Consider the following 20,490-nt stretch of genomic DNA (forward strand, 5'->3'; position numbering starts at 1 on the left):
TTATTATTATTATTATTTTGCAGGGCAATGAGGGTTAAGTGACTTTCCCAGGGTCACACAGCTAGTGTCAAGTGTCTGAGGCTGGATTTGAACTCAGGTTCTCCTGAATCCAGGGCCAGTGCTTTATCCACTGTGCACCTTGCTGACCTCTTAAAATTACTTTTGTGTGTGTGAGGGGGGGGCAATGAGAGTTAAGTGACTTGCCCAGGGTCACACAGTTAATAAGTGTCAAGTGTCTGAGGTCAGATTTTAACTCAGGTCCTCTTGAATCCAGGGCTGGTGCTTTATTCACTTCACCACCTTACTGCCCCAAAAATTACTTTTTAAAGAAAAAAATATAACTCTGTGCTGGGTGGAACAAAACCTTAGTATATTCTTCCCACTACAGATGTCATAGCACTTTAAAGAGAATTTCAGAAGGGTGAAAGAGATGAAAGGAGTTGAAGAGTGAATGTATGGAGAGGAAGTGGAGGCAGCTGAATGTAGGCTGTTCTTTCTATAAAGGTAGGAGAAGCAAAGGGATAGGGTCATAACCAGATATGGCTGGCTCGAGAGAGGATTTTTTTTTTTTTTTAGGAAAGAGGAAATCTAAGCATGATGTAGGCCAAATAGAAGCTGCCAATACAAAAAAAAGAAATAATAATGATTGACATTTAAATAGAACTTTAGATACTGTCTTACAAAAGTCATGTACTATATAGGTGTTATTGTTATTATTATTCTTGTTGGACAGATGAGGAAATTGAGTTTAAGGAAGTGACTTGCCCAGGCCTAGATAGCAAATAAGTGTCTGAAGCTGAATTTGAACCCAGGCATTCTCAACTTGTGGCCCAGTTCATTATCCACTAATGTTAAACTGTCTCTCCAAGGTGTAAGAAGAGAAGGTTATAGAAAGAAGAAGGTCATACAGGTAACAAAATTTGCATTAGCTAGGAAATATAAATGTTTATCAGAGTTATCACAAGGCAAATGAGACCTTGCTCAGGGATATAGGAATGGATATTTTTTCTATAGGAGAGTAAATATCTCCTTGGGTGGGAGGGATGGTTCACTGACCTCTCCTAGGGTCTACCTCCCTCACAAAATCCAGATGGCAGGGCTGGACGATCTCCTATCCCAAAGAATCTAGATTTGACATCAGCCTGTTCTCAATACTAAAACCCCTTCCCACAATGGATTTTACCCCCAGGTAAAAAAAATTCCTAGTTATAACTCTGATATTTATTCTCAAATGTGTCAGCTTTTTATATTCATTTGATGAATTTCAATGTTGGTTTTTTGGAATATTTTACAAAATGAACCATTAAGTAGTTTAAAAAGTTTTTTAAAAAATTACTTTTGAACATGTCTAAATAAAATATAATTTCTTATAGCATATGATGCTGAGGAGGTAGCTGTATTTGGATTTCACACAAGAGATGTTTTTCAAATGACATGTACATTTAGTTTTTCTAAGTTGAATCATTTTCTCTTGATTAAATGATCCCCAAGATCCCTTCTAGCTCTAAAATTTTTATTTTATATGAATCTCCATTGTATTCTCAGAATTGTTTTAACTTCATTTGGTCAGTATTTGGTTAATCAATAATGGTTCCTGACATATAAAGTATTTCTGCAGGCTCCCAGGTGCCTCTCTGTCAAGTCGAGTAGTTAGTAATATGAAAACAAACTGATGTTTCCTAGATGACCTTGGTATTTTTTTTAAAAACAATATTGTAATTATTGTAAAGAAAATAAGGAGTGTTATATAAATACCCAAAATTCTAATTTTTCCATTTTATATGTTCTATATCAGTTTTCCTTAAATGAACCACAGCTATAATGCTTTTGGACTAAAAAACTTCATTTAAAAAAAATAAAGCCTTTTTTAAAAAAAATGTAGCATATTTCACATATTGATTTGAATCAGTACTACAATTAAGCAATCAATCCACAAATATTTATTAAGCACTTCCTGTATGCCAGGCACTGTTCTAGGTCCTAGAATCACAAGTAATTCAATGTTTAAATTCTTCCCTTTCTCCTCCCAATGAAATCCTGATTGATGCAAAGTTCTCTTAATTTTGTCACTTAATTTGATCAAAGAACTCATCAAAAAGTGGAATTATTTCTGTCTTGGTCCTCACTAGGGTCCAGGATTTCCTTTCATCTTTTCTGGACTCATCTGAATTGGTGCTAGAACTGTCCCAAAATAGTTCATCTTGGACCTGCTGTTTGAGTGACCATCTTCTCAATTCATCACTCTTCCTGGGATGATATTCACTCCGTTCAGGATACTTTGCAAATTCTCTATTCCATTCATTATCTACAAAAGACCAAAGTTATTTTAGAATTCAATCCAACATAGTCAATATTGTATCCAAGGAAGGTCTGTTTCCAAGGAATCTAAATTCATTCATTAATTTATTCATTCAACACATTTATTAAGCACCTATAATATGCCAGATACTACACTAGAGATATAATGACAAAAAATGACTTTGTCCTCATTCTATGGGGGCCAAATGATAAAGGTGTTTTTATTTAATGTTCTTTTTGAGGGAACAGAAGGAGAGCTCAGGCAGTTTGCTGCTTCCTCTCCGCCATCTTGGCTCCGCCCCCGATAAAGGTGTTTTTAAAATAACTTTTGAATGTTTCTAGATAAAATATAATTTCTTATGGCATATGATAGTGAGGAGGCAGCTGTATTTGGATTTCACAAGAAATGTTTATATATATTTTATATATACTTATATATACATAAAATATGTGTACATACATGTATATGTGCATATATACCTATATGTATTGTGTATGTGTGCATATATACATAAGCATATATGTTGAAAAGGAAATACAACATATATACAAAATAAGTACAAAGTAATTTCTGATTTGATGGCACTGAGATTAGAATAGGCTTCCTGTAAGAAGGGGCATTTGAGCTGAGCTTTGAAAGAATCTTGGTAATTTTTGAGGTGGATGGGAGGAGGAAATGGGCTTCAAACATAGTAGACAGTTTGTACAAAGGCATGGAGGCAGAAGATGGAATATTGTGCATGGAGAATAACAAGCAGACCATTTAGGAGTTTGTGAAGAATAGAAATGGGCAATTAGGTTAGAAAGACAGATTGGAACAAGATTGAGAAGGGCTTTAAATGCTAATCAGAGAAGTTTCTATTTTATCCCAGAGACAAGAGGAAACCACCAGAGCTTCATCAAGAAAGTGACGTACTCAGAACTTGTGCCCTAAAAATATCATTTAGGCAGCAGTGTGAAGGAGAAATTGGAGAGAGGAGAGATTAGAAGCTGGTAGACCAATTAGAATGCTATAGCAATACTCTGGGTGAGAGATGATTATGATCTCAGTGAGATGGTGACCATATGGGTGAAAATAAGGTGACAGATGTGAGAGATACTGTAGAGGTAGAATTGACAACAATGTTTGGATTATAAGGGATGAAAGGGAAGAGTTAATAATGATTCTAATGGTGTGAACCTGAATGACTGGAAGGATAATGGTATCTTCAGCAGAAATAGGGAAATCAGGGATAGTGGCTATTTTGGCCATGTTGAACTTGAGATGCCTACAAGACAGCTAGTTGGATGTCCCCCACTGTCCATTGGGCAGTTGGAGATGCAAGACTAGAGTTTGAGAGAGAGATTAGGATGGGCTATGTAGGTTTCAGAGTTGTCTATGTATAGATAATGATTAAAGAACTGGTGCCTAGAAAAACAAATCTCTGTTCAAACCTTTAAATGTCCTTCTCTGACAAAGCAGTTCCTTTTCAGATTTCATTTTTATGATAAAAAAATGTCATTATCTTTTTTCAATACATGTGAACCAATACAGATCCAGAAGTTAGTGAGATAAGCTACTGCCATTTTTCTTTCCCTAAGAATAGAGATCTATAAACCACAGTCTGAGAACTAAATCCTGTTTGCCTGGCCAGGAGAACTAAGAATGATTTTCTTTCTTTTTTTTTTTTTTTTTAGTGAGGCAATTGGGGTTAAGTGACTTGCCCAGGGTCATACAGCTAGTTAAGTATTAAGTGTCTGGGGCCGGATTTGAACTCAGGTACTCCTGACTCCAGGGCCGGTGCTCTATCCACTGTGCCATCTAGCTGCCCCGATTTTCATATTTTAAATATAAAAAACTAGAAGGCCGACAGCAAAAGCATTGAAAGGAAAGCCACACCCCGGCAAAGGGAGAGGGGAATGAGTTCTTCAGGCTGGTGGGGAGGAGGAGGAATAATTAACAGCTGGACTTGCATTGCTTTTTAGTGCCACCTGTGCAGCTTGGCAACACAATAGGCCTGGAGTCAGGGAGAGCTGAGTTCAAATCCAGACTTTGACATTTACTAGCTGTGTGACACTGGGCAAGTCATTTAATTCTACTTGCCTCACTTTTCTCATCTGTAAAATGAGCAAGAGAAGGAAATGGCAAATCACTCCTGTATCTTTGCCAAGAAAACCCCAAATGGGGTCGGGAAGAGTTGGACATGACAGGAAAAAAGATAACTGATAGTGCCACCTCGTGGTTTTCTTTCATTGTAGTGACAAAACACCTCTGAAGAGGTATATAATTCAGGTATCATTATTCCATTTTTTAGGTGAGGAAACTGAGGCAAAAAAGATTAGGTGACTGGCTCAAAGTCACAAAGATATTAAGGAACCTGACATACAATGTCAGCTGACAGTCTTCTGACTTAAATTTCATGCTGCCTGATTGTGAGAATCCCTTAATATCTAGAGTTTAAAAGCCTCTTTGAGATGCAAAAGGATTACTTGAGTCAGTCAGCCTTCACTCTGAACACTGCATGGGTATCTTATTCCTGCCTAACATCCTCTCTTCCTGATGTTTTTTGGAAACCATGCTTATCCCCCTTCATTTTTTGTCCTTTTTTTTTTTTTTTTTTTTTTTTTTTGCAGGGCAATGAGGGTTAAGTGACTTGCCCAGGGTCACATAGCTAGTAAGTGTCAAGTGTCTGAGGCCGGATTTAACTCAGGTCCTCCTGAATCCACAGCCAGTGCTTTATCCACTGCGCCACCTAGCTGCCCCCGCTTCATTTTTTTTTTTTTGTCTAGGTCTCTCCCAGCAAATAACTTTTCTTTTTGTCTCCCTGCCTGGTACCCCAATAATTCTAAAGTCAGAGGACCTCAGTTTAAATCTGGTCCCTGGAACTACCAGTGTGATCTCTGGCATCACAACTTCCTCACACCTCAGTTTTTTCATGTTTAAAATGGAGTTGGATGCGATGGGTTCCTGTGGTCTCTTCTAGCCCCAAACTACAATATTATGTCCTTTTAAGTGGCCATCAGATTCTCTTGATAACTGCTATCTCTACAAAACCTATGACTTTTGGGAGCCTTGGGAAGTTGCACCAGTGTGAAGGTGATGGTGATCCAGGCAACATTTGTTATTCAGTCATTCAGTTGTGTCCAACTCTTTGTGATCCTATTTGGGGCAAACAGGGTTAAGTGGCTTGCCCAAGGTCACATAGCTAGTGAGTATCTAAGGCCAGATTTGATCTTAGGTCTTCCTGACTCTAGGTCCAGCACTCTATCCACTGAGCTATCTAGCTACCCTCTCCTCCCTCCCCTCCCAATAGGTTGTCTCTATGGGTCAAGACACAGAGGAGTCTAACAAGGTAAAAACCGGAATTAGAAGCAGAGAAAATCTCTGACATGCTCACTTAGCATCCCTCTCTCACCAACCACTGACATTGGCAGAGAGGCATAAGTCACTCCACCCTCTGGCTCATGCTGTGGGATCCACTCAGCCATTTCTCCACTACTGTTACAGTCTCTACAAACCTACCCTATCACTACCCTCACCTCACCATTCTGTGGCAATAAGTAGTGGACCCCAACTCAACCAAATTCCTTCTGGTGGCAGCGAGGTGGTGCCAGTGCAAGGTCTGGAATTGGAAGAACTGAGTTCAAATGCAGTTTCAGACACTTACTAGCTGTGTGACCCTGGGCAAGTCACTTAGTCTCTGCTTACCTCAATTTTCTCATCTGTAAAATGGGGATCATGATAGCACCTACTTCCCAGGGTTGTTGTGAGGATCAAATGTGTTTAGCATAGTACTTGGCACATAGTGAGTTCTATATAAATATGATGATGATTATGATGATGGAGGAGGAGGTGATATATAGGAGTGGTAGCATTGCTACAGCAGTGATCAACCAGAGAACTAAATAACAGAGGGAAGCAGAGTGAAAGCACTAGTGGGGTGGGGGGGGGGGGAAGGTGGTGATGAGGGAGGAGGATAGATCAGGCCTGAAGGAAAGAGGATTGGTAAAGTTCTGTTCCCGCCCCCCCCCCCAAGTCACGAGATAGAAACAGAGGTTGGTGAAAATTGAACAACAAAATTAGAAGATAATAAAGGATTATAAAAATATACTATACATAGTTATGATGTGGGATGGAATTTGGGGTCAAATTGATCATGAGTCATCCCAAAAGAATTACAAGACTCAGTGACTCAGTTTCCCAAGTTTTATTGCAATACTGTGAGTGACCACAGGGAGAGAACCAGAATAGTGGAAAGGTATCTCTTGAATAGTGAAAGGAAAGAGAGTTACATTTATAGTATAGATAAATTGATTATCAGTCTCATTATAATAATCTCCACCTTAGGGAGGTACAGGGGAGGGCCTATCCTAATTTGGAGTTCCTAGGGTCCTAAGCCAACTCCCAAGGTGGGTACCTTTTTCAGTGGAGGTGTGTTTGGGGGGTTTACATGTCATAAGGTGAATCTGGGAACAAATTTAGCCTTTTCCGCGCATGTCTCTTTCTGATTCCCAAGCTTAGTTTCAAAACATCTTCATTTTTCATTAGAATTTCTATAACCTGTCATTTCCTTTATTGTTATAGTCTTAGGCCTTCACGGCCTAGCTCCCTCTGTTCCATTATGGGTACTGATTTCTGTGGGTAAGAGAACCTAGCATCCTGACTTGTAAGTTATCCATTAACTAAGGTCTAACTCCCTTTTGGAGCTCATATCTGAATTAAAGCTTGGGTCTTAGATTTTTCTGTTAACCCCTTTTTGCCTCCTACATCAGTTATATGTTAATAAATACAAGAAAAATTTTAAAAATAGAGGAATACTTTCAAAATATTGAATTACCCAAACTGACAGAAGACCAAATACAAATCTTAAGTAAACTCATGTCAGTAAAGGAAAAGAACTACCTGTAATGAAGCTACCAATGAAACAAACTGGTATTGATGAATTCACAGGAGAATTGTATCAAACTTTTTGTTTTTGTTTTTTGTTTTTGTGGGGCAATGAGGGTTAAGTGACTTGCCCAGGTTCACACAGCTAGTAAGTGTCAAGTGTCAGAGGTAGGATTTCAGGTCCTCCTGAATCCATGGCCAGTGCTTTATCCACTGTGCTACTTAGCTGCCCCCGTATCCAACTTTTAAAGAATAATTAACACTAATATAACACAAATAATTCTTTCAAAAATGAGGAATGAAGCATTCTACTATGCTCCTTTAATTCCACAAATACAGTCCTAACACTAAAACAAGAGGATAAAACACAAGAGATATATAGACTAATATAATTGACAAATATTGATTTTAAATACATAAATACTCCCCATTTTATTAAAAAAACTGGCAGAAAAGTGGAATGCAACCTGGCATAAATTAGGTTTAGACCTATACCTTGTACCATATTCTACAATAAATTCTATTTATTTATTTATTTATCTATCTATCCATTCATTCATTCATTTATTCATTTATTTATTTATTTATTCACCTACTTATTTTTCCATTTATTTATTTATTTATTTGTTTGTTTGTTTATTTATTTATCCATTCATTCATTCATTCATTTATTTTTCAGGGCAGTGAGGGTTACGTGACTTGCCCAGGGCCACACAGCTGTCTGAGGATGGATTTGAACTAAGGTCCTCCTGAATCCAGGGCCTATGCTTTATCCACTGTGTCACCTAGCTGCCTCTACAATAAATTTTAAAAGGGTATTAAAGACCATACCATTAAAAAATAGAAGAGAAAACAGATTTTATACCTTTTACAATGAAGGGTAAAATTTGTATTCATAATTAAGCAAGAGATAGAGTTATTTGCAAAGACAAAGTAGCTAATTCTAATGACAAGAAACTGAAAACATTCTGCCCAAAATATTAATACATCTAGGATAAAAAGGGAAGCAGTCAAATGGGAAAACTATCTTTTTATGAAGTTTCTCAGATAAGGATTTGGTATCTAAGATATAAAGACAAATAGCACACATATACACATGCATACATACATATATGCAGACACACATACAGACATAGATACTATGACAAGTGTAAACTTTATGTTGCTTGATGTTATAATAATAGGACTCCAATATGGAGTCAGTTAGGCTATGTGGACCTAAGACAATAAATCATATAGGCAAAGATAGACACGACTTGTACTTTTGCACTGTATTTGCAGTATCTCCCCCCGTCCCCAGCTTATTCCCTTCAATGGGCAAAGGATGGTACCTCACAGCTCAGTTATGTGGACAACCCACTCTGCTTTTTTTCATTTTTTTTAAATCATAAAAGTATTTTATTATTTTCCAGTTATATGTAGAGATAGTTTTCAACATTTGTTTTTATAAGATTTCTAGTTCTAAATTTTTCTTCCTCTCTCCATTACCTCTCCCCTCCCCAAGACAGAAAGCAATCCGATATAGGTTATATATGTACAATCGCATTAAACATATTTCTGCATTAGTCATGCTGTGAAAGAAGAATCAGAGCAAAAGGGAAAAACCTCAAAAAACAAAAAAAACAAAAACAAAAAAAAGCAGAAACAGCATGGTTCAATCTCCATCCAGATTGCACAGTTCTTTTTTTCTGGATATGTAGAGCATTCTCCATTATGAGTCCTTTGGAATTATCGTGGATCATTGTATTGCTGAGAAGAGTTAAGTCTGTCTTGATACTGTCTACAATGTTCTCTTGGTTCTGTTCTCTTCATTCATAATCAGTCCACTAAAGTCTTTCAAGGTTTTTCTGAAATCTGCCTGCTTATCATTTCTTACAATGCAATAATATTCCATTACATTCACATACCACTACTTGTTTAGCCATTCCCCAATTGATGGGCATCCCCTCAATTTCCAATTCTTTGCCAACACAAAAAGAGGAGCTACAAATATTGTGTACATATGTGTCTTTTCCCCTTTTTTATGATCTCTTTGGGGTATAGACCTAATAATGATGTTGCTGAGTCAAAGGGTATGCACAGTTTTATAGCCCTTTGGGCATAGTTCCAAATTGCTCTCCAGAATGGTTGGATAAGTTCACAACTCCACCAACAATGCATTCCCACTCTGCTTTTGATGATTGGAGTTTTGTAATACAGCACAACACTGCTAAGAAGTCTAGAAAGAATGCTTGTGATTAGAGGCCCTTCAATGTGATTGACAGACTAAGGAAATGTGGACATCCAAGGATTAAGATGTTAGTAGACTTTGGACATGGGGTATTAGTCAGTCAACAAACATTTATCAAATACTAAGGTTGCAAAGAAAGGTTAAAAACAAAAGTCCTGTCTTCAAGAAACTCAATACTGGGGGAGACATGAAGATAGCTATATATATGCAAAATATATGTATATATGTGTTTATGTATATGTGTGTGTGTGTGTGTGTGTGTGTATACAGTGTAAATGGAGGCAATCTCATAGAGAAGGTGTTAATAGTGGGAGGAATTGGGAAAGCCCTCTTACAGAAGGTGGTATTTATCTGAGTAATGAAGGAGCCCAAAGAAGCCAGAAGGTAGATATGAATGGGGAGAGCCAATTAAAAGGTACAGAATCAGGGGGCAGCTAGGTGGCACAGTGGATAAAGCACCAGCCCTGGATTCAGGAGGACCTGAGTTCAAATCTGGCCTCAGACACTTGACACTTACTAGCTGTGTGACCCTGGGCAAGTCACTTAACCCTCATTGCCCTGCCAAAAAGAAAAAAAGAAAAAGAAAAAAAAAGTACAGAATCAGAAGATGGAGTATCACATGCAAGGAACAATAAATAAGGAAGCTAGTGTCACTGAATCATAGAGTAGGGAGTGGAGTCAAGTATAAGAATATTGGAAAGGTAAGAAGGGACCAAGTTGGGAAGGTCCTTAAATGCCAAACAGGATTTTACTTTTGAGCCTAGAGGTGATAGTAAGTAATTGGAGTTTATTAAGTAGGGAAAGGAGAGTAAAGGAATGACATGATCAGACCTGTACTTTAGATAGATTATTTTGGTAGCTGAGTGGATGGTGTATTGTAGTGGGTAGAGACTTGAGGAAGAGAGACCAAACAGAAAACTATTGCAATTGTCCAGGCATGAGATGATGAGGGCCTGCCCAAGGGTGGTGGCTATGTGAGGTTAGAGAATGGGATATATGTGCGATATTGTGAAGGTAGAAAAAACAAAGCTTGACAACAAATTGGATATGTGGGGTGAGTATGAGTGAGACAATGAGGGTGACACTTAATTTTGATGTGGGATGGAATTTGGGGTCAAATTGATCGTGAGTCATCCCAAAAGAATTATAAAACGCAGTGACTCAGTTTCCCAAGTTTTATCGCAATACTGTGGGTGACCACAGAAAGAGAACCAGAATAGTGGAAGGGTATCTCTCAAATAGTGAAAGAAAAGACAGTTGTATTTATAGTATGGATAAATTGATTATCAGTCTCATTATAATAATCTGCACCTTGGGCAGGTACAAGGGAGGGACTGTCTTACTCCTTATAATATTCTCCACCTTGGGGTGTTTCAGGGAAGGGCTTATCCTAATTTGGAGTTCCTGAGGTCCTAAACCAGCCCCCAAGGGAGGTACCTTTTTCAGTGGAGGTGTGTTTTGGGGGTTTACATGTCATAAGGTGAATCTGGAGACAAATTTGGCCTTTTCTGTGCATGTCTCTTTCTGGTTCCCATTACTAGTTTCAAAATATAATCATTTTTCTTTAGAATTTCTATACCCTTGTCATTTTATCATTGTTATAGTCTTCAGGTCACCTCAGCCTAGGTCCCTCTGTTCCTGTTATGGGTACTGATGTGGGTATGAAAACCCAGCATCCTACTTGTAAGTTATCCATTAACTGAGGTCTGACTTCCTTTTAGAGCTAATATCTGAATTAGAGCTTGGGTCTTAGGTTTTTCTATTAACCCCTTTTTTGCCTCCTACATCAATTTGAGGGTAAGGACTACTGAGAATAATGTCTTCAGCATTACTAAGGAAAGTTCAGAAGAGGAAAGCATTTAGGGGAAAAGAAGAGTTTTATTTCACACATAATAAGTATGAGAAGCCTAAAGAAATCCAGTTTGAAAAGCCCAAAAAACAGTGAGTGGTATCAGGAGAGATACCAGTGCTAGATATACAGATCTGGGAATCATCTGCATAGAGATAACTCAATCCATGGGATTTAATGAGATTACCAAGTGAGATAGGATAGAAGAAGAGAAGAGGGCCCACCTTAGACCTTGAGGGACACCCATCATTACTGAGCATGCCCTGGTTAAATCATCAAGCAAATGACACTGAAAAGGAACAGTTATATGGATAGGAGGGAAAACCAGGAGAGGGGAGCAATGTTATGAAAACCTAGAGAGGAAAGAGAATCTAGGAGATGGTGATTGATAGTATTTCAAAGAGGACAAGAAAGATGAAGATTGAGAAAAAGCTATTACATTAGGAGCAGGACATAGCTCTTAGTATAATGACTGGACAACTCAGCTGAACAGCTGTTGGTAATACAAACTATTAATCTTTGGTTCCACATCTTAAAGAAAGAAGCAATTATTCTTACCCAGGGATCTTTGAGGACAGACAACTCCATTGGTGGGTCCCACTAGGTTCTATTACAGACTAGTAATAAGATCAAACAATCACTACAACAAAGAGATCAAAAGAGCCTAGAAACTATCAACCAGGAAATATTCGATCTCTCCCTGTCAAACAGAGGGACATGATAACCAAGAGCAGAACCTATTTAGAATGTAAACTCATGTGAAAACCATAAATAGAATGGTGCTAGAAAATTATGAGTGGGGAGGGGTCCAGATTTAATCTGTGTAGAACTCCCATCACTGATTGAGATCAGCAACTAATTTGTCATTTATAGTCTTAGTGTCAAAGTATGTGTCAAAGTAAGTCCTCCTAAGTCTAGTTAGTAAGGGATAGAGGTCTGCTCTTTATCCCCTACATGATATTACCTCTTTCAGGAAATGTATAATAATAATAATAAAAAAAGTTAGGTGTTTAGAGTTCTTAAATTCAGTTAAGTGACAGATACAGTTGTCATTTCTATCGTCTCTTCCATGTATTCTGATACTATGCCAATACTGGCATTCTACCCCCTTGAAAGTCATGTGGAAGAATAACCCATGGAGAAAGGGAGTAGCATGTAGTAGAACCTAGGATTCTCCCCTCTCTCTAATAGGCTGGTACTGGTGTGGCTGTTACTATTCCTGTTTTCCTGGAGATATTTCTTCATAAAAACTTAGAATAATTCTGTTACATCAAACATGCTTGTTTTATTAGATTGAATTAGATTGGACTGTGTTGAGGATGACATGAAACTATGTGGGAAATCAGGAAAACTTTCCAATTTATTAACCTGTGCAACTTTAGGTGCAGTAATAGACCTCTTTGTCTTTCATTTGCTTTAATCATAAATGTAGATTTCCTATTTTTCTCATCCAAAAAATGAGTTATGTGTCTAAAATGCTTATTAGTAAATAATTTTAAACCAACCAAAACACCAAATTAATAAAGATCTTTTGCAACTATGTTTTCAAGCTTCTCTCTTTTGTTGCCAATTCCTCAATCCTAAATTGGATAATTAGGACAGGCTTACTAAATTTCATAAGTACAGAATAGGAGTAGTCCAAAGCTAATGGTTACTCCTTTCCACCATTGAAAAATGACTGAACTCACCTCTCTTTCCATTCATGGGTACATCAGGTTCTATAGTTACAAAGTCTTCACTATCATTATTTCTTGGCATGTTTTCTAGGACTTTTTTGGCTTTGAGTTCTCTCATTTTGTGTTTATTAATTCTTGCTTCTCTGTGGAGACTTCGCTTTAACTCAGCCTGAGCCTGTAAATGATTCAACTGTATTATTAACAGAAAAGTAAATAGTTAACTTCTTTCCCAAGTTTAGCAGTCTCCACTACACAGAATTCAGAGACTAACAGACTGAACATTTCACAGTTCATGGATTCATTATACGGACAAAGACACACGTCAGAGTTAAACCTTTGGGAGAAAAGTCAAGTAGCAATGATTTTCAAAGTCAACTAGCTCACCAGTTAGGAGAAAGACTGAAAAGCACAGTCAAGAAATGCAGTTTGCTGTGGAGATAGAATTTTTCTTCTCTAAAGCACTTCCCTACAAACAAGGTGATTTAGATAATAATATCCATGTTGTAATATGCCATGTGCTCCACCTTGGATCCCCTTTCAAAGGGGTCATTACTAATATGTTAAAAGGACTCTTTATTAAGGATATGCATTCTCTGGATTATTGGGGAGAATTAAGTATTGCTTGAAAGAACAGAAAAATTGTTTTAAGGAAGAACAAAGTTACAAAGAGAAAACCAGTCAGTAAACAAGCATTTATTTAAATGCTAACTATGTGCCAGACACCATACTAAGCACTGGGAATACACAGGCAAGCAAGGAAAAAAATGGCAGTCCCTACCCTCAAAAAGCTTACATTCAAATAGGGAGGACATCAAATAAAGGGAAACTAAAGTGGAGCAAGGGAGATGGAGATGTGCAGAAAGTGAAGTCAGGTAGAAAATATAGGTGGCCTGGACACCCTCCTTTAAAAGGGTGTTCTGTGAGAAAGTCCTTCACCTTCAATTCAGAGGGAGTGGCCCTAGGGGCAAAGAATACTTCTGAAATGTGAATTCCAGGGCTGAAGTTATCGTCTAATATGAAGAGGTTTCTGGCATATTGGACAGAAGTTCAGAGGAGGGCAGTCTGGTGGAAAAGGCAGAGAGGAATTAAAATCTGTATCAGGATATTGTAGGCTAAGTAGAAGAACATGACAAAGAGAAGGAAGGGAAGCAAAGTGTACATAGAGAAGCTAAGTAATAGGCATGATGAGGCATTTCCTATAAATGAGGGAACTGGCTTATTTCTCAATAAAGCAGTTTCTTGTACTCTGAAGAATGATAATGGGGAACCATAGATGCTGTCAGGTGAGAGGTTATGAAAAAGAGAAAATTGATGGTGTTTAGTGTCTTCCTTATGGGAGATATTGAGGCAGCTATTTGTCAAACTGATAGAGAGAGAGAGAGAGAGAGAGAGAGAGAGAGAGAGAGAGAGAGAGAGAGAGAGAGAGAGAGATCTGTTCTCTTCTTGAATCATGTTTCTAAGCCATAATGGAGAGCTTCCTAAGAACTGTCAAATCTGAAGACCACTACCACTTCTGGTGATTCATATAGGTGGAGGGAGGGAATCATGCTACCAGAAGAAAATGATATTAAATAAAATGAAACTTGATAGAAATACATGTTAAGTTCTATTCTTAGATTTTAAAAAATCAACTTCATAATACAGCATGGGGGAAGCTTAGCTAGACCAAAATTATGAAAAAGAACTGGAAATCTTAGTGCACTGCAAACTTAAAATAAAATAATAGTGTGATGTAGAGGGTAAAAAACCAAATACTATCCTAAACTGCACAGAGAAGCATCATGTTCAGAATGAGGAAGTTAATGGTTCTCTTTTACTCTTCCCTGGTCAAAACACAGCTGGAGTACTGGCCCCATTTCTGGCACTTCATTTTAGAAAAGACAAAATGAAATGTGTCCTTAAGTGGGTGGCCAACATGGTGAGAAGACTAGAGAACATGCCTCATGAGTATAGTTTGAAGAAATTGGAGATGTTTAGGCTGGAGAAAAGGAGACCTGGGGAAACATGACAACTGTCTATGAATATCTGGAGTGATCATATAGAAGAAAGCTTCTTAAACTGTGAGTTGTGAGCCCATTTGTGGTCATGTAACTGAATGTGGGGGTTGTGAAAAATTTGGCAACATTAAAAGGTTATGTATACCTATTTTATATACCTATATACCCAGGGTTGAGTAAAAATTTCTCAGTGGAAAAAGGTCATGAATGCAAAAAGTTTAAGAAGCCCTTATCTAGAAGAATGATTTTTTTAAATAAAAAAATAAAAATATTTTTTAAAAATATGACTACCACAATAAAAGTTGATCATTTAAAAAAAATAGAAGAATGATTTCAACTGGGAACAATGGGTAGAACTTGTATTTTTTCACATTTGGCATCTAAGAAGCCTGATTAGTGAGGACTAGGGGAAAGCAGGTAATGCTTACAGTAAACAATCGTTTGGGGTGAGGAGGATGAAAGGCGTTTTGAGTTATTCTTCCTCATAAGAATATGAGTGTTATTAGAACCCTTTCAATTTCTCACCCTGAGGCAAAATTACCTCACCCTAGTTTTGGCTCTGAGGGGTAAATGAACCAATTTGAACTCAAGTGGTCTCTTTTTGAATCCTCCTTGAAAACTCATTCAAGTTACAAAGCAAGTGAAGAGGTATTAAGAAAATATCATACTATATGCTGGTAACAGAAAGATAGTCACTCAGAAGTTTTATTGGGACAGATTTCTTCCTGACTTCTCCCATAGCTATTAGTATTTTCATTACCTGAATCTCTAAGTTCAGTGATTTATTATTAACCCCTTCCAAAATAAAGACTCTATAGATAGTTTTAGAGCTCTATTCATTGGAAAAGGAAGAGAAAAGAGTTACCAACCCCAAGGTTTCTTTAATTAATAAATGGTAGTCCACTCCTCCATTGTTATCTTTACCTCTTGCTTCTTGCTGTTCATTTCCAGCATTTTCATTTTGTGTAAATATTGCCTTTTCCCAGAAGAGTATGTCAGAGCTTGCATTCTCTTTTCCAGCTCCTGCTATGAAAAGGTAAGACACTCGTTAAAGTAGGATTGTTTGCTAATAATAGCTGACATTTATATAATGCTTTTAAGGTTTGCAAAGAGCTTTCCATACATTATCTAATGTGATCCTAATGTAGCCAGGTTTATAAGGATCAACCACGCCTACTTATAGGTTACCCCTTAGCCTGCTACTTGACTCATTTCCACATTTAATTTTATTATTCTGAGCATTAGAGTAATCCAGGGGTGTGTGTATATATTATTTCTAATTAATGATATTATAACTGTTTTCTGTATTAATCAGTTGGTTTTAACCTCTACCCTAGTATATTAAATATTACTTATTGATTAAACTGGAGAAACCTCCTTTTTCCAATAGTAAGCATTTGTATCTCTATTATTAGATCCCTAAATTTCCTATAACTAAATATTACATTTACAAAATATACAATATATTAATTAATGAAATTAATAATGAAAAGAGAAATATTTATAATACTTTGGCTGAAAAAATATCTCAAACAAAACCGCTTCAGTCTTTCACTATAAAAGAAATTACTTAACTCCTGGAAATATAATTTCACCATTCAGTTCATTCCAGACATTGATGAAACTCTCTCAAGAATCCTCTTTTAATTTTTTCCTTAAGAAAAGAATTAAATTCAATCTCCCAGGAAGTGTCATGTTAGTCCTTTTTATTTATCTCTTTTCAGCCATCACAGTAAACATTCTATCCAGAATGCATATCAGAATAGACTGCAAGACATGGGAGACACTGGCACAGACTGCCCAGCAGGGCATGCCCGCATCAAAGAAAGTGCTGTGCTCTATGAGCAAAGCAGAATTACAGTAGTTCAAAAGAAACATGAGATGCACAAATTTAGAAACATCTTCATTCCAAATGTTCATATTGGACCATTTGAACCCAATCTGTGGTAGAGCCTTCAAAGCTTATATTTTGATCAGCTGCAGTTAGACACTCTGTACATTGACCCTGACATGGTGATGTCATTTTGTTCCTCTTTAAGTACAAAGGACAACAACCAACCAAGCGATTGTAAAGTGCTGGTTCCTCATGCTTCCTTCATAAAATTCTCTTTATCAGGTTTTTTAAAACTGTAAAATAAATGAATAGAGTTTGATACAAAGGAATGAGCTTTTAACCTTTCTTTCTGTCTGTTACACATTCTTCATAGATACTCATAGAAAACAGCAAAATTAACCCAGTCGTCCTCTCCCTCATTCCACAGGGAGAAATAACCTACTAAGACAACAGTTACAACTGTCACTCCAGATTGCCTTGTTTCACAAAGATCCACTTGAGAATAAAGTTACAGTATCTATAGTCTCTATGAATAGTGAAATAGGGGTGACATTTACAACAACCACATGAGGTAGATAAATATTAGTAGGATCTCATTTTACATATGAAGAAATGTAGTCTTCTAGGGTCAAAGTGACTTGGCCAAAGTCATGCAACTTGGTAAGTGTAGGGTGGGATTCAAATCCAGTTCTCTCCTAACTCCAGATGTTGTAAATAACCGCAATACAAATTATCAGTGAAGCGAGCCTGTGGTGGATCTTTCCATGTCATTGAGTCATTATTGCTGCTCCTTGGTGTATGTTGTATTCTGTCTTTTTGTTTGTTTATTTCTACTGAACTAGAGTTTTAAAACATATGCATTTCATTTGGTCATATAATTGTCCCTCCCTTAGTACAACCCTGAGGGCAATCACCTCAGGAGTTTGCCATGGTTAAGTGAAATGTACCTATCTCACTCCCAAAGATAACTGAATGGCTTGGTGAATAGAGTGCCCAGCTCTGGAGCCAAAAAGATCTGGTTTTGAATCCTGCCTGAGACAATAACTATGCCTTCCCAGATAAGTCACTTAATCCCTTCTAGGAAGAAAAATAGGAATGCCTTAATTTGTTTGGGCCTCAGTTATCCTGGTAACCAGAGGACTGTATGAGGATATACCAACAATCCACTGTGGTAGCTGGGAGCAGACTTCTGAAGCAGTTTAAGGTCTTATCAGCTCATCTACAAAGATTCTCCCTGCCTTTGTTTTACTGTTTATGCTCGAGGCTTAAACTGTCAAATTGTGAATGGAATGAGGAACCCAAGTGTTTGTCCTTAGAAGCATGGGTGGCAGATTCCAGATTGTACAAACATCACAGTTTACCAAGAAAAGAAAAAAGAAAAAAACAAGACCATAAATCTTAACCATATGCCTAAAACAATTATCCTGCTGTTGACATATTCTTTTCCCTGAGTAAATGTGGGGGTCTCTCCTGAGATTTTCCCATGCATGTATGTCCATCTTGCTGAGCAGAAATAAAATGGGTACTTGTCTTGACAATTGAGCTTCACTCTGTTTCTATTTTCTGTGAAGGATAGGTTTCTTTTATTGACACTCCCAAGTCTCAGTTTCCTCACATGTGAAATCTGGATGATAATAGCACCTATTCCACAGGTTTGCTGTGAATGTCAAAGGAGATAATGTATGTAATGACCTTTTCAAACCTTGAAGTGCTGCAAAATATGAGCTATTACTCTATCAAAAATATGATAATTCAATACAAGAGGCTAAAGTTTTAACTGATTTGGAAAGTGGCTGCTACTAATAGGAAAGCTTGTTTCATCCCTGTAAAATGCTGTAATATGCAAGTATTGATCACAGGAGCTGCTGTAGCTTAGAAAGAACCTGCAATTGATCATTTGTGACATTGGTCATCCTTCTCAATTGGGTGCCAGTAACAATGTAGATGATTCCTGTGGACAATGAAGGACAGAGTCCATCTATATTTTTCACCAGCTGTTGTAGTGGATGAAAGGGGAGAAATGTAGCAGATAAAGTCTTTCAATAATACCCTTCATGTTGAGTTTGTGGAAGACCCATGTCAAGTAATGTTAAATGGAATAAAGACAATTTCTTTCAAGTATATGTCTGGGAACCAGGCCATCTATGTAGGGGTCGGTCAGCACAAGAACTGTTTTTACACAGGCTTATAAGACTAACAGTTCCTGGAAATCTTCTGTACATATTGCAAGACAATGTTTTGTTTGGGTTGGTAAGAATAAGTCATTACCATGTGAACTGAATTTCCCATAGGGGAAAAAAGAAATAAGGAAAGCTTCAAACCAAAAGGGAACAAACAAGAAAGGTACTTAGTGCAAAGGTTCCCTCTACCCACTGAAACTCACAATGTGGGACCCACAGAGAGTGGCTACTCCAGGTTCAAAGTATTCTGTAGTTTCTCAGCCTTTAAAAAATCATAGTTCATAAGCCACCACTGATGGGTTCAACTTTGTTGGTCAGCCAGAGTACCATAATTTGTTCAAAGTAAAGGCATTTAATGAAATAGCATAGTAATAAAAAGTAGCAACAAAACATTTCTCCATAAATGTGAGGAACACTGTCCCACAAATATATACACATCGATGGAAGAATGAACACACATAAAGAACACATGTGGAGAAGCATATGCATGGGGAAAATGTGGCCAGGGTTCATGCATGGAAGGGTGCACACATAGGAATCATGCGTGTATGGGTCATATGTATGGCAAGCAACTCATTCTTTCAACTCTGCAAGACCACTGATGCCTTCTAGTGAGGTCATTGTGCTTATGCCCTGGTCTTCTACCTGCTCATTCATCCTTTAGACTCTGCTGGAATGGTCTTGCAGTCTCTACTAGACTTTACTCTTCCAGATGATTCTTCGCTATAATCTTTGCCAGAGATTTTTTGATCATAGGTTGCATTGCCTCCATCTTAAAGCTCAGCTGAAATCCTTGGCTAGCTTTTCCTAAGGCAAGAATAAGTACTGCCAGTAAATGACACTAGTAATGTAGTATTTGATAAACCCAAAGACTCCAACTTCTGTGATAGGAACTCAGTATTTGACAAAAACTGCTGGGAAAACTGGAAGATAGTATGGCAGAAATTAGGCATAGACCAACATCTGACACCTTATATTAAATAAGGTCAAAATGGATACATGATTTAGATATAAGAGGTGATACCATAGGTAAATTAGGAGAGAAAGGAATAGTCTACCTATCAGATCTTTGGAAAGGAAAACAGTTTATGACCAAACAAGAGATAGAGAATATTATAAAATTCAAAATGGATGATTTTGATTACATTAAATTAAAGAATTTTTGTACAAACAGAAGCAATGCATCCAAAATTAGAAGGGAGGAAGAAAGCTGGGAAACAATTTTTATGGCCAGTACTTCTGATAAAGGCCTCATTTCTAAAATATATAGGGAACTAAATCAAATTTATAAGAATCCAAGTCATTCCCCAATTGAGAAATGGTCAAAGGATATGAACAGGCAGTTTTCTGATGAAGAAACCAAAGCTATCTATTGCCATATGAAAAAATGAAATGAAAAATGAAAAAAATCTCTAATGATTAGAGAGATGCAAATTAAAACAACTCTGAGGTACCACCTGACACCTATCAGATTGGCTAAAATGACAAAAAAAGGAAAATAATAAATGTTGGAGAAGCTGTGGAAAAATTGGAACACTAATCCATTGTTGGTGGAGCTG

At 37.3% G+C, this 20,490-nt stretch overlaps 1 protein-coding gene across 3 annotated transcripts in view; it reads right to left on the reverse strand.

Annotated features, from left to right (window-relative positions):
• Positions 1-1,917: 1,917 nt before the first annotated feature.
• CCDC198 (coiled-coil domain containing 198) overlaps positions 1,918-20,490 on the reverse strand; it is a 52,709-nt gene continuing 34,136 nt past the window's right edge. For 2 of the 3 annotated variants that reach the window (XM_043987805.1, XM_043987804.1), the window contains 3 exons: positions 15,842-15,940; positions 12,933-13,095; positions 1,918-2,305 (listed from right to left, as the gene is read on the reverse strand). In XM_043987805.1, the coding sequence (XP_043843740.1) occupies positions 2,067-2,305; positions 12,933-13,095; positions 15,842-15,940 (501 nt within the window). In that variant the 3' untranslated portion in view covers positions 1,918-2,066. Of the gene's footprint in view, positions 2,306-12,932; positions 13,096-15,841; positions 15,944-20,490 lie in introns of all 3 variants that reach the window. The other variant, XM_043987803.1, reaches the window with a different exon arrangement.

Source organism: Dromiciops gliroides, chromosome 2 (assembly GCF_019393635.1).
Source record: "Dromiciops gliroides isolate mDroGli1 chromosome 2, mDroGli1.pri, whole genome shotgun sequence".
In the NCBI taxonomy this organism is placed as follows: Eukaryota; Metazoa; Chordata; class Mammalia; order Microbiotheria; family Microbiotheriidae; genus Dromiciops; species Dromiciops gliroides.